This window comes from Plectropomus leopardus, chromosome 4 (assembly GCF_026936395.1).
Source record: "Plectropomus leopardus strain MGB_pleo_1.0 chromosome 4, ASM2693639v1, whole genome shotgun sequence".
Lineage (NCBI taxonomy): Eukaryota > Metazoa > Chordata > Actinopteri > Perciformes > Serranidae > Plectropomus > Plectropomus leopardus.
The window spans coordinates 31569429-31585245 of record NC_142179.1 but is presented as its reverse complement, the minus strand read 5'-3'; the positions used below and the strand labels follow the sequence as shown (position 1 = coordinate 31585245).

The following is a 15817-nucleotide window of genomic DNA, read 5'->3' as shown; positions in this document are numbered from 1 at the left end:
AAGCTACCAGGCTTCTTTGACGAAAACAGTATTTTTACTTTGCAGAACACAGGAGTTGGTGCTGCCTCAGTCATTTAGTTTGTGTTATTGTGTATTCAAAGGTTTGTTTGGATTCACAAAAGACACAAAATAACACTGACTCACTAATAGATCGAGGCAGCAGTAGCTCAGCAACTCCTGTATTCTGTGAGGTAAAATTAGTTTTGTCAACGGAGTCTGGTGGCTTTGAAGAGAGCATAGATAATGGCTTTTATTTCAGGTTGGAACGGGCTGCCTGACACCAAGAAGAAGTGTTGAAAATGGTCTAAATAAAGCTCACACTTAAAATGATATTCATTGACTTGGTGGCTAAGATATATTTTGTTGCTGACCCCTCCACAGCAGTACATTGCATGGTGATACTTCTGCTTGCTTCTACAAACTAGGGGCATGCCAACTGACATCAGCTGACTGTGGATAAATATTTAATGTAACCCCACCTCAAAAAATCAAAACTATCACATATTGTTGTGAATCATTCTCTATTTTAAAGTGATTGCCGTGATCTCTTGTTTACATAAATCGCTGTGATGTCTGCACTGTTTTTGTGTTTTTATGTATTTTTATGAGCATTTTAAATCCTGTCTACAAACCAAATGCTGGGATAATATGGTTTAGATTGAGTTACTAAATGTAAAGGATAAAAATATTGGAAAACTAAAGAGATTAAACAAGTTTAAAGCACTGAAATATTTGTTGTTTGGCTCAATTGCCAAATGAGTTAACAGTTTATGTAAAATTTAAACTTTTTTCAAAAGATTGTCAATAGAGGAGAATTGTATTTAAGACACCCAAAGTATAAAGCCTATATGCACATTCGATGTGACAGATTACTATACAATTGTCATTGTCAGAGGGGATTTATATGAGCCCAGCGCTCATATAAAACCAACAATGAACTGAAATGCAACAAAGAAGCAGAAGGGAACAAAGAAAATAATGGTATCTATGCAATCCAGCTGTTACAATAAATCCTCCTTTCACATCCTAAAGATTCCATTTAAAAAACAGAAGGCAAAAGAAACAATAAAAAAGACTGGCAATCATTTAAACAAAATGCTATACACTAATTTGTGTACGCAACAAAAATTGCAAGAGGCAGAATATCTTATTTTGGAATTCCATCTCACCTTTGGCCTTCTTGCCTCCGAAGCAGCCAGCGTCATCCTTTTTCTTCCTCTGTGGTCCTGCTGAACCAGGGGCCTGTAGTGCTGAGGGGTCCTGGAACTTTTCGGCCCCTGGCACCTCTTTGTGGACGTGGTAGGACAGGTTTCTCATAATACAAACACAGTTCTCCACAGACTAGGAAAGAAAGAGAGACAGAGACATCCTGATTTACAAGTACATCTGCTTAGTACTTTAATAGGATCCAAGGAACCAAATACAGAACAGTTGTATGTACGATTTGCACAAACTAGTATGTGTTTTACTTTTACCTTGTTGTCCATGTCTTTCTTCCCTACAGCTGATTGGAGAGCGTGCAGCAGAGCATCCACCAATCCCTCGCATTCCCTCAGTCTGCGCCGAGCCTCTGCCCCGTCTGAGCTCACATTTCTGCAGGAAAAGTCAGACGTACACTTTTAGTAAGCATGAGGGAGACATCTGAGCATCAACCAGATATGATTACACTGTTGACGGAACCTGTACAAATAGAATTCACAACACAGATCTATATCTGCAACCATTCAGGGGCAGATGATTTCGATCTTAGCAAGATTGTGAGGGAGATATGTATTATTTTGCAATTCTGACTTTTTGTAAATAGATACAAAACAATATATCAAGACCTGCATGGTATTTGAAGGGTTTTATCGATGTTTTCAAATTGTTTTTGCCAAAAGTCATTAGCCAATAAACACTTTTTTTTCACATAAAACCCTGCAAAACCTGACGAAGCAGAAACAAAACATTTGAAGTGTATGGGTGCATCAAAGCCATGAAAGATCCAAGTTGTTTGGACGTTGTTATTATTACTTAGTTAAATGATTCCCATAGAAAGACATTTGCAGAGTGGACGACAATAACTGGTAAATGTATGACTCCCATCCCAATATCAGCAAACCAGTACCAGTATAACCAAACCTTGTGATGTTCTGGGTTCGCATGTGACCCGTGGCCTTTATCCTCCCTGTCTGCCTCAAAAGTACAATGTAATAAAGCCCCACCGCTTTAGGAATAATCTAAAAAGAATGATGAATATAAATTTCATTTTGCTACAAAGGGAAATGCCATCCCTGTTACATCAGCCAGCGCCCTGAGCACAGCACCTATAAGCACAGCAGCCGAGCTGGTGCAGTCTTAGAGCGGCTGTCTGACTGACTGTGAAAGGCGAGGCTTTAAAGAGGGTTAAGGGATAGCTGGGGCTCCCTGCTCCTCACCAGGGACTTCATTTATGAGGGCTTCCAACCCACATAATCCCATTAGCCGACCCCCAGTTAGTACTGGGGAAGAGTGGCAGCCTTGCGGAGGCAAGCAGAGCTTGGCTGCTTTTATAGTGCTGTGTGGACTGAAACACATATCACACCCAACATTGCTAAATGATGTTTCCGTTTAACAAAAAAATAAATAAAAGAACACAACTTCAAAGCCATAATGCTTTACATTTGAATTCTATTAGAATAATCCTTCTGTGCTCACTGAATACATTTAAAGGAGCTGTATGTCACATTGAGAGCATTAATATAACAGCAAACTGCTATCTGCAAGGTAAAGATACAGTGGAGCAACGGCTTCCTGAGCAGAGAATGAAATCCTGCTCCATCTGCATGTGTTGTCATCTCAGCTTCTCTGTTCTTTGTTGAAGACGGTCAGGCCATGCTAACATGTGAGTCCCTGTTTGTGTCCCACTGGCTAGATAACTGATGCCACTCTACACTGCCCTCATACAGCAGTTAACATTGGTAACAACCTCCTGAGCCAAGGTGGCAGAACATCATCATCATCATCATCATCATCTTCATGACCACCCACTGTCCTAGCCATTAAAGGCAATAAATCCCAAAAAATTAACTAATGTATATATATATATATATATATATATATATATATATATATATATATATATATATATATATATATACATATTTAAAATAGCTTCCAAAATTAACACTGTATTGTTAGCATCATTTGTAATGTTAGCACCATTAGCTGCTAGCCGCAGGCTCAGTCACCTCAAAGTTGAGAGCCGTGTGAAGACAATGCTGGCTCATTATAGATGTGAATTATAGATATGTTCTCAGTGTCGCATACAGCAATTTGACCTGTACAATGAGTTGAGCTTTATACACAGACACATCTCCTGCCTCACACCTTGTGTTCTTCTTAGCCAGTGTATGAGTATCTCTGCAATTTGTCTTTTGAGACCCACAGAACCATCCTGCAGTTCGTGCTAATTAAAACTAATCTTTGGTGGAGACCAGACAGACCGCACCGGCCATCTGGACCTGCTCATAAACTAAACCCATCCGTCTTCAGCTGTCAGGAAACGGTCACCACCTCCCCTGTAAACGGATCCAGAGGAGCGGGCGCCTTGGATTTATTTGACAGGAGTGTGTTTCAGGGCAGACAGACAGAAGAGTTTTATTGTCAGCTGTTTCATTTCCAGGAGTCTTTCAGGGAGCAGTTGTCTTGGTTGAAGGTTTATTGACGGTGCATCTGTCAGTTGAGACGGTGCGGGGAGGTGCTCTTGTCACTGGACAGGTTATCTGGTGGTGTAATATTTAGAGGGAATTGAGGTCTATAGGTGCTGATGGTTATTGATCTATCCGGGAGTTTACCATCTGTGGTTGTGTCACTGCACTTTCTCTGCGTGTCGGTAACTTTAACAGTCAGACAACAAGAAATCACTGTTTAATGATAAGAAGTTGGAACCGAAATGTTTTTTGAAAGAAGAGGTCCACTCTGGATTTGTAAACCGTATCCTTTATCACTATAGACTACCATGTTTTTAACCCATGGCAATCTTTCACTGTGATTCTTTATGTCCATGTCCATTACATAAACACACGTTATCAATGTGCATATGATAGCTTTGCATATTAAACAAAAAGCCAAACGGCTTTCAGGAAAATGCACAAGCTAGAGAGTGTACGTGTTACTATGACAACAAGCAACCATGCGGGTTCCATGTCTCTAGCTGCAGTACGATGACATATTTAACCGGGTCTTTCCAGGGAGGACAATAATGGTCTGTCGGTCAGTCGGCCTACCACTTATATCATTTTGCCATGAAAATTGCAGGATGAATCCCACTGACTGGTAATTCACTTTCCATGGTCCGCAGAGGATGACATCTAATGACTTTAGTGATCCCTGATTTTCCTCTATCACCACAATGAGCTTGACATCTGTTTTTTTGTTTTTGTAAAATGTATCAACAACTACTGGAAGGACTTCCATATCATTTGGTAAACACATTCATATCTCTCAAAGGATGATCCCCTGACTAATCAATTTGTCCAGTGCTTTGATTCATGACAAAATACCTGCAATGCTAATGACGATACCATCAGCCTCAGTTGTACTTTGTGTTTATTGCTACTAAATTTAGCATGCCTACACACTAAACTATGATTTGTCATTGAGAGCATGTTAGCATTTAGCTTGAAGAACTGCTGTGTCTTAGTCTTGTTTAGACATTTACACTGTTTATTAAACATTTCAGCAGTTTTTAAACGGTAATGCAAAAATGAAGTGTAGTAAAGGGTTATAAATAATGTACTACAAAAAATGGAAATGAGCAAATCTTGCGGCTCCCTTGGTCCGCCTGGGGCCCATAGTTGTTTGTTACCACCAATCATTACTAAATCTCATAATACACTAATTTATGGTAGTTTAGATGTTAAAAGATGCAGGAAAAAAATTCAATTTATCTGATTTGGCCCAACATTTTCAGCTCTGAAACCATTTTAGACATGCTGGGCTGAAGCAAAACATTTTTCTTTCCTCCTTTTACAGCAGATATATTTTCTCCTATATGACATCACTGATTTAATTATGTTTACTCTCATATTCGGATGGTGAAAGAATACAATGCCGAAATACAAAATACAATAACAATGTAGTTTTGAGAGAAATAGGGCAACTTTCTTTTCTGTGACAATCAAGTGTTGAAACTGAAGTATAGTGCTCCTCATAAGCACAAGGTCTTTTATTATTAACCAGGAAATAGTTACCTCTGTGATTTTTTTTTCAGTCATGTCAGTTTTAATATGCTGTGCTCTTTCCGAATGGCAGAAAGAAAAACAGACACCACAATGGATACGTGCTATTTTAAAAAGGCTCCTACTGTGTAGATATTCAAGCCTTCAAATTGTACTTGTAAATCATTTTGAGTTCTATTTCATAAATTAGGATAATTTAGCCTTTTTCTGGTCTCATTATTGGTGGCAATTAGGAGGACCTTTTTTATTAGAGGCTAAAATAATAAGTAGGTCTGAACTTGGGGGTCTGTGTGTGTCTGCGCAGACGCAAACAGCCTGTCACTGGGATCTGGAACTGCCTATAGTGTGTCTGCTTTATCAGATGAAGTGTGGGTGTGAAGGTCGCTCAGAGTCATGTGGCCATCAGAGGACAATGGAGCAGCTGGGACGAATAGACTGGAGCTAAACTTATGGAGACTGATGGAGATGGATGGAGACATGGCCGACCTTTGCTAACGCGCTGCAAGGTCAACGGCAACACCGCAGGACCATATGTATACCCTGGGGCTGGGTATCCTTTACGTTTTATCGATCCTAATTTGTTTTTGGATTCATCGTAGGGATTCTGCCTCTTATCTTCATCCTTGTTCAGTTTCTTCTTGTATTATCTGAGTGTGAAAAAAGGCTTCAATATGTTTAAAGCCAAATTCGCCTTTAATATAAGCAGATTTCAGCTGCTAGGAACTCACTTATTCCACACAAGACATTCTGATTGCAAAAGCAAAGGTATAAACAAAAAATAAATGATGAATTCCATTAATCTGCTTCTGTTTCAGGATCCTGGTATTGTGCTTGCTGGCTCACCGTCACCCTGTCACAGGTTCCCGGGACATGTGAATAGAACAGAGCCATTGTTAATGTTATTTCACCTTTTCCTACTGTGACAAATCAAATGTCTGCTGTGAAAAACACCTGTTTTTCAGTACGGAACTGTAATCATCATCATTGTTATTTTGCCCTAACAAATCAGACACTGCGTCATGACAGCTTCATTTTAAGCTGACACAGAATCTGCGGTCATTGCTGGGACAGTTTAAAGAATCTGCTTCAATCTCATCCTTGCATCGCCATTTTGTCTGCAATTCTTCTGTTATCATTTTTCTGTCCCCGTGTTAATCTTGTTAATCACCATCTTAGTTTAGAGAGTAAACATGCCAAGATTTGCTAATTAGGACTAAACACCAACAACAGCTGAGGCCAACGGGAATGTTATTAGTTTTGCCGGTGAAAAAAAATATATTGTGACCTGATTACAGCGCTGGATAAAAAGGTACAAGATTCATAAAAGTTTTTACAATCCAGAAAATGAGTTCTGTTTTGTTTTCTTCTGTCATTGATATTGTGAACTGTGAGATACAGATATTGAGATGGCTGTTCACATATCAAAACATACAAATTAGCTGAAGAAAGCGCCAGAAAAAAGAAAAAAAAAGGCTCTTCATCAAGATAATGTGTAGATAATTAGTAGTTTCTCATGTGAAGAGATCATTGAGAGGTGTTTTGATTTTAATTTGTGCATCTTTTCTTATCTTTCCCCACATGCTTTGTAAGATGTTTGTAAAATAAGGGTGTCTAGTTATCTCATGTAGAATGAGCCAAATGATTTGGCATGACAAAAAATTAGAAAATAATGAAAAAATCTTACAATTCATCCTAAAGTGAAGCATAGATATCTGAAGCAAATGTTATGGCAACTTATGTGTCACCTCATGGTGACACTAAATGAATATTTAGGATATCACCAAAGCCATCAGGATTCATCAACCGGGATCTATGACTGCCAATATTAAAAATAAAATAATAATAATAATAATAAAATAAAACCAATAAAATTTGGTCAAATCCATCAAGTAGATTTTAAGATAATAGAAAAGACCAACATAAACATTCTATCTTGACATTTTTTTTTCTGAGTTGGACGTTCTAACCTGATGTGATTTTGGGGCATTATGACCAAGAATCATCAACAATTCTGCATTGATTAAAATCATCCTTGTCTTTTGTTCAAATCACTGTAAACTCTCCCTCTGACTCACTGTAACATAACCTCTATACATGTCAGGCACTGATGCACACGGAAGCCTAGCAGCTGATTGCAGAATTGAAAAGCAATTTTATTCCCATTGTTATACTGGGACCAGTTGTAATTCAGAACCAGCTCTTGATACCCAACACTGCCGTACACCCCACACCCAGCCCCACCAAAGACAACATACACACACATGCACGCACGCACGCACGCACGCACGCACGCACGCACGCACGCACGCACGCACGCACGCACGCACACACACACACACACACACACACACACACACACACACACACACACACAGATTTCTCTTCAATAAGCCCACAGCGTAAACACTGTAAATAAGCCGGCTCCTATCGACAGAGGAGGCTATTATAATAAAACTATCCCCAGCTTTATTGAGGTGTAAGCTGCGTCTCTGTTGGCGTGAGTAAACAGATTCGCCCTGGCATCAGCACTTCTCCCCAGTGCACAAGCCTGCGTCTAGGCAACTGTGGCGTTGGTCACAGTTACCATGGAGACATATTCTCGTCAGCAGTGGCTGCATCAAGGGGTGGAGATACTGTGATATGTGACAGCTATGAGATACATCAAGGGGTGATGAGGTGTGGATATAGACAGTGGCAGTGAAAAACATACGGTAGTTACACACAGAGTACGACAAATAATGAAAGAAATCATGAGAAAGACAATGATATAGAGGGAGAAAACAGAGAGAGCAAGGTTCCCACTGTGGTCCTGATGTAAAAATCCATGACTTCTCTGTGACTTTCCTCAGCTTTATCAGAGTGCTTTCATTTATTCCCTCCTGGTTCGTTAATGCTGCTCTTCAACTCAGCAGAAAGTGTTCTAAAATTACAAGTTTCCACATTTCTACAGCCAGAGAAAACTAGCTAGAAATCATCTAATGCAGAGCAATAATGTGTAAAATACATTCTGGTACTTTCTGTCTGAGCTGGATTTTGGACGTTATATTGTTTTGGAAGTCCACCAGCATGCCGCAGCAGCATCTTCTCCAGGAGACGCTCTGTCCTGGATTACAGTCTAGATGGGCTTGGCCGGCCCGGGAGGAGACAGCACAGCCAGGCGTGAGGCGTGATAACCCACATACACACTCTCCGTCTTTCACAATTTACTACAGTCTGTCATTCTGAGTTGAAGCCAAAATGACAGATTCAACAGGGAAGGTAGAAGAGAGGAGATACTTGGAGAGGGAAAACTACTTGGAAGTTAATAACAGGAATTCAAAATCGCTGCACTCAAGTTGTCATCCTCAGTTGATGACAGCATTTATAGAGCGAGGCAGGGAGGATGTTTGACTGAGGTTTTACCGTTCCTGAGGGGCACTTGATTTTTTTGCCTGACACTTAAATTGCATTCAATTTGAATATCAGGTATTCGGCTGATGCTCCACTCCACAAAATGTGCGGAGTGGATCATTCTGAAAACAGGGAGGCTTTTATGTAACTCTGACGTAGAACAGCAACGTACAATTATTTTCATTATCTATAAACCTGCCATTTATTTTTTTGACTGATCAATGAATCATTTGGTCAAAAAAATATGTCAGAGAACAATAAAAAATTACAATTTCCTAAAACCCGAGTTGACATCTTCAAACTGACATCTTGTTTTGTCTGACAATCTAACCCCCCCAAAAAATTCAATTTATTGTCATGTCGGACAACAAAAAGCAGCTTATCCTCAGAATTTAGATGCTGGAACAAATCAACGTTTGTCATTTTTGCTTAAAAAAATGACTCAAACATTTATTTGTCATATCAAAACAGCTGCTGATTAAATTCCTGATTAACCGATTGATGAATTGACTCATCGTTTACACTCCTCTCTGATGTTCTCACTTAACAACGTATTTTTGTTAATGCTGTCAGACAACAAAACAAGCATAAACTAGTGATTTAATCTGAGTTATCCTAGTAGGTAGGTAGCGTTTGCTGTATTAATCATATCAATACACACTCTTTTATTATAGTGCAGTCATGTAATGACAGAAACGTAGTGATATGTTGGTGACAATACGTTCTTTGGCTGTTTCAAAACACAAAGTAAGTGACCACAGAGAGTCTGAAAAAAGCCTTCCTAACACAGGCAGTGATTCTGTGTGCGCTCTGGAGCTCAAGCACTCACCGGCAACTGTGAGCACCCGCAGGGAGATCATGCTGTGAGAATGAAGACAAGTGATGTAGTCCAATGAAGATGAATGGAGGACTGGACACAATGTCAAAGCAGAGATCTAGCTCTCTCTGTGCTGTCTGACAGTCCTCTATAGGTCTGACCACTCAGTGTGTTCATACAGTGACATACAATGCACTGATTCTGAATTGCACAGTATACTGTGGAATGCATGTTAACAAAGAGCACAATAACTTTTAAGCCAAGGTAGTTTTAAAGTCTAGAGTTTTTCACAAAAGGTAAAAGCGACACAGGTAGAAGCAGGAGAGTGTCTGGCTTTGTGGATGTTTGGTCAAAACCCTCTTTTTTTGGTGCAGTATTGAGCTTTAAATGTAAGGCAGTAGTTTGGGGGGCTGTTTTGATAAACTGATTGATTTAATATCATATAGTGATGTGACAGCCTCTGCGTAATTTGTAGACTGTGAATTAGATGTTTGGGGCAAACCCTGGGGAAAAAAAACAAAATCCATGACTGCCACAAACTAAAAAGGAGAAAGAAGATGTTTTGAGTTGTTTTGGTATGTTGTTTGTCCACACTTAGATGCATATTATACTGTGTTAAACATAACGCCCGTCATGCCTCTTTTGCTTCTGGAAATCCAGCATGCTATCTAAGGCTGCTTTCGGAAACCCTCACTCTGAGTGCTGTTGGAATGGAAATTGGAATATCCAGAGCACTGCGCTCTCAGAGTGCCAGAGCGCACCCTGGGCACTCTGTTTGGGGAGACAGAGCATCAGAGCGCGGGACAGAGTGAATGTGTGATTAACTACACTGTTTGTCAATTCATGTGGAAATAGAACGCTCCGTTTCTCGGACAACAGCTCTTTCAATTTAATGTAGAGCGTCAGATTAGATTTACAAATGCAACCTAAATCACACATTGGGGTGGCATGATACCTGCAGAATCTTTGTGTAAAAAGGGTTTTTGTTTGACTGCAGGTCACAGGTAACATGGATGCAATACCTTCTAGTGAGGCAGCAGTTTCCTGCTGATAAACAGGTTCAAGCCAGACAATCATCCTGTAGCTTTGTTTTATCAGCCGGCAGCAATGTGACTGCAAAGACCATTAAGGCTGTAGCAATTGTTTGTTGTCTTCTTCCATGTGAATGTAAGGGGTTTAGGCAAAGGGCACATTCAAGCCATTACCTCAGACTAGAGCCCCCCAGGACTAAAGCAGACCTTCACTTCTTCAAACAAATGGACCAGACAGGGTCAGCAGAATGGCCGCGTGAGTCACGCTACTCTAACAGTGAGGTATGTCACTGAAAATGGAGAAGTTAACACCACTTTGGATGACTGACCTCAGAGCAACTCAAGGTTTTGGTTGCAGTCTCTGAAAACAGTCAAAGCAGAGCAGTCCGAATGCAGTTCAGTGACAGAAATGACTGTATCTTGTATATAAGGGTAAATAATATACTTATTCAGTAAAGTTAATGTTTTTCATCCCAATTAATATCAATGTTTTGCATGTTGTTTTTCTTACTATCAAAAAGAAGCAGTGCAATCCAAAAATAATAAACAACAAACTGACTTGTCATGAGGCAATAATTCGCACTGTGGACTCCATTTATCCTCTCTCAGCCTTAAAGAGCTTGAGACTAACTTCATTTGTGTGATTATTTAATTGTAGCTTGTTTAGCCTCAGGGCGGAGTGGTTACGAAGTTACCCAGCTCATGTTAAAATGACAAGAGATGAAAAGAAAAACATTTACAGGGTATTTTCTTGTGCCTGTATGTGGTGAGGGTATGCCATAAACACTTTTGTGTTTTCTTACAGTCATCCAGCAATCAGACTGCAGACAGACAGACAGCATACTTCACATACATACAGATACAGCCGGGTAAGAAAGGACACAGCATCTGCCATGTCATAAATTCTTTTCGTACCTAAAGAAGTTAAACCTGACCCCGGCTCAGGGCCAACAACAGCACATATGTAGTCTCATATACATCACACCTGTCCCTAACTACAACTGTTAGAGTAGAAAAAAACAACTTTCAAGACTGTGGAGAGTTAAGGGTCCCCTCTATAAAACCCAGGATGGTCTCTAAAATGTGTCCACATATGATAAACCCGAGTCGACTTTAACTTGAATAAATCTGCAATCCACACTTTTGCCTAATGTCAACCTGTGTCCTTACTGACTTCAAACCATTTTGGTCCAAAAGCTTTCAATCTGCTCAAAAATACAGCATTTAGACAGCTTTCATTTCCAATAAATTTGTGTTGAACTAATTGTTTAAATTGCAGAACTATTTGCTTTTTCTTTGTGCCATTCCCACTTTAAGCTTTTATACTCAGAGGATCGCTTAATCTACAGATTTTCTTATTTAATCAAAAGATTAACCAATTTGGCTGTAAAATGTCAGATAAAAATGACAAATTCTCCTTTCAATTTCCCACAACCCAAGGGGAAATCTTCAAATTGTCTGTGGTATCCAATCATGAGTCCAAAATCCCAAACTTATACAGTTTGAATAGTATATATGATAAAGAAAAGCATCATTTGAGAAGCTGGAAACAACAAATCTTTTTGATTTTTGCTTGAAAAATGAATGAAATGATTAACAGATCCTCAAGATGGATTCTGTGGGAGGGATAATTCAATGTTTCAGAAAATCTCCAAGCAACCGAGTTTGACTTGACTGCGGCATTTTTAATGTGATTAAACATTTAGGGAAAAAAAACTTGAATGACTTTAAATAAGTTTAAATATATTGTTTTCAAATGCTAATAAGCCATATCTCTAAACCTCAATACCTCTGTACACCTGTGATGACAATTTTATTATTTTTTTTTGCTGCAATTTAATTCTGTGGACCAGCCAATGGAAAACCTTTTTTACTAAACAGAAACCTACTTAGTAGTAAGAATTTTAAAAACTCTTGTAAAATGATGTATTTCTCTTGTCTGATATCAGACAGGAACGCAACTCAATACACCCCGTTTCCATCTTCAGTCTGACATTGACTTCACTAACCATTTTCTGTGCGGGAGCAGAATTCGATTTCCCCTAACCGATTACCAGAGACTAACATATCTGCCTGAATCTTAAATCATTTTAAGTCCACACTAATTCCTAGACATGCCAACACACTAGTTCTTTTCAAGGTTTGAAGAGTGGAGCGCAGTAAAGAAAAAATCAGACAGTATTGCTGATTTAGAAACAGCCTCGATTAGCAGCGTCTATCTTCTCTTGTCTTTAGCGGCCGTCATTCTTTTTATTACCCTTCAGTGGTTCCTGCGCACAACTTGACAACAGCTCGACACCTTTGTTAGTCCTGCCCATTGAGCTGATTGAATAGATTGTTTTTCAACCACTGTTTGATGTCACACTGCTAGAAAACCAGACAACTTTACGGATTTAAAGGTGCGGACCCAGGAAAGTATTTCTCTCTATCCATGGCTAAATGCAGACACTACCTTTAAAGAATCCACATCTGTTTGATTCATGTGTAAATATTTTGGGTCTAACCCTACCTGAGGCAGCCGGACGTGTTCTTGAAGACGGTGGTCCACTCTGCATCACGGGGCTTTGAGTCCTCGTTTGGCTCGTGCTCCCACCCCGAGTGGGGAATAATGACCTCGTTGGTCAGGGTCTGCAGACCGTGGTTGATGATCACCATCTTCAGCGGTTCATAGGACGACAGATTCCACAAGGTTCCTGTAGGGAGCAGAGGAGGGAAGACATAACAGAGAAATTAAAAGTCATATTAAGAGAAGAGTGATAAGAAGGGTAAAAATAGGTGATTTGGAAAGAGGATTATGAAGCGAAATGGGGAGGATATAAGAGGAATAATAAGAGGAGGGATAAAGATGAAGGAATGGATAGGGGGAGAGATATAGAGAGAAAGTATGGACGGAAAGTGAAAGTGATGCAATATAATGACAGCTGTACAGCAGCCAAACACACTGTAGAGCAGACTTTAAGACTGCAATCAAAACCACATTTAGATTAACAGCACAACACATTTCAAATAAATAATATGATATCAACCAGCCATATTGCACTGTATAAAAACACCATAATAGTTTTATTACTCTCCCCTGAGGGCTTAGCTGACTGTCACTATTTTGTAATCAATACTGAGGTCATAGAAGACTTATATATCTCTGTGATATTTCTAGAATATTCTTATATTATTGCTATAGGTGTCCAGTGAGGACATGGTATCATTATGATGCTTTATGGTATTTCTCAACTAATGCAGCATCACTAATGGCAAAATATATTACTTGGACCTTAATGCACTCATATGCTGTGTTATTAAATGAAAATTAACTAGTTCAGCAAACAGCACAGAGATGGTGTGTATCCATCTCCTCTATTTTCTCTCAAACAATCCAAGCAGCAGAAAGAGCATTTTCTATTTATCTGAGCACCTCTGTAACAGGCAGCCTATTTTATACTTCTGCAAAAGAGGTAAGCGAAATTGAGCTGCGTTTGTGCATCCTGAGGTTTCACAGCAGAGAAGAAGCCAGAAAAAGCAGAGAGAAGAGGACATTTTTGGCAGCATAGCCAGGCAGCAAACCCCACAAAAATATATGCTGCGTTAAAGCATCAGCATCAGATGGGCTTTCACTCAGACGCATGGAAGCTCTGGAGCGAGTCAGGCTCTGGTTTGAGGAGAACAAAAAGTTCATGTTTGAAAGGGGTTGAGTTTCTGTTTTTATTAACCCATCCCCCACGTCTCTCTCTGCCTTCGTTTCTCATCATCATCATGTTACGCCAAAGTAAGGGTTTACAAAGTCTGAAAGTTTCCAAAGTTAAAAGAATGCTGCAATAGTTATTAACAGCTCCATTTTGCGTCGTACCTGTAGATGTACAGAAAACTATCTATGGAACTTTGATACTGAAGCAAACTTAAACACATAACAGTGTTTCTTACAGAATTACAATGTGCTACTGTCAAGAATTACTGTGGCCCCTCACTGAATTCGAGTCTGTGATTACAGAGCAGGCAAAACTTGTCATGAGTTTTTTTTTTGTCTTTTTTTTCTTCAGCAGCAGTTTTTAGGAGTTCGAGTTGCAGGGAGAATAATTAATCTGCCAATCGGGTTGGAGCTGTTCAGATCAATGGTTGAGAGGAGCAGCTGCTCCAGAAGAACAGTTAAGTTTCACTTCCACTGCGTTCTGCTGCTCCATCTGTGCCCAGAGTTTGCTCTGCTCTCTAGGAAAGGATGATAAGTGAACGGTATATATGTTACAATAGTGCTCCTAATGAGTGGTCCAGCTCCAAAAATAGAAAATCATTATGTGTCTGCAGAAGTTATAATCATGGCAGGCCATCACAAATAAATGAATGTGAGGGAAACTCTGCATTGTGTTTATCAGGCAGGTTCTGGAGACATGAGACAAGAGTGTCTTTTTCTATGATTTGCTGATGTTTCGTCCTTTATTCAGTTCAAGTCCTACTGAATCTAAAAAAAATGTGTATCAAGTCTGTGTGTTCAGATTTGAGTTCTGATTTATATTACCTTAATTTGCTGCATGAGCTGTGTGTCACAGCCTCTGCTGCTGCCAATGACTGCTGGCTGTGTTGGTTAACAGGGCAAATCAGCAAGGCAAGCAACAATAAACAGCTTCCTGTTGTGTTTGTCTTACACCTCACACAGTAACTTTGCCTTAGCTCACTCCCCTCACAGCCCCTTCAACTCCCCACTGGGGAGGCGCCTCAGTATAAAGAACTAGAGCACTGAGATTAAACAAACACACATTCACACGGAAGAGCTCAAAGACACATGCACTTTGCATTTATAAATGCACGGATACACTTGTGCACACACATGCAAAGACTCCCACAGTCTGTGATTCCCTCTTGTCCCACAATAACAGACCATTAGCGGAGCAGTGAAACTGTCATACTCCCTCGCCCTGTTCTTTAAAATGGTTTCTGTACATTTTCCAGATGGTCAATATTTCCTACGTTAAGTCATGCTCTCTGCACACAGGAAGGAAAAAAAAAGTCTCGGCAGACAGACCAGGGCTAAAAATAAATCCAAGCCTTCTGGTGTGGTTGTGCATGGAGAAAACTGGTTTCCTTCGCCAAGACACTACAAAAGGAAAAAAAAAAACAAAACCCAAAACTAATTACACTAATCCCCATACTGTGTTCCTGTGATATTATACGTTTAAATGCAGCTCATGACCTTTGCCACTTTAGTCCCTCACCGTCACATCTCTATAGTAACCATATTATATAACCAGGCAAAAAAACCCACCTCAATTCTCACTGTGGTTACTGCTGGTGACTAGACTGGCTTCCTGTGCGTCAGAGACTACCAGGCTACCAGTATCTTACTGGAAAGCTGTTAGATGTGTAAGCTGAGGTGTGGCTCTGCTCCGGGC

The 15817-nt window shown here is 39.8% G+C and overlaps 1 protein-coding gene across 8 annotated transcripts in view; it reads right to left on the bottom strand.

Moving 5' to 3' along the window:
- Positions 1-15817, bottom strand: part of arvcfb (ARVCF delta catenin family member b) — a 253471-nt gene that overhangs the window by 48428 nt on the left and 189226 nt on the right. For all 8 annotated transcript variants that reach the window (XM_088077113.1, XM_088077114.1, XM_088077115.1 and 5 more), the window contains 3 exons: positions 12949-13132; positions 1476-1593; positions 1170-1341 (listed from right to left, as the gene is read on the bottom strand). In XM_088077113.1, coding sequence (XP_087933239.1) covers positions 1170-1341; positions 1476-1593; positions 12949-13132 — 474 coding nt within the window. The remainder of the gene's footprint in view (positions 1-1169; positions 1342-1475; positions 1594-12948; positions 13133-15817) is intronic.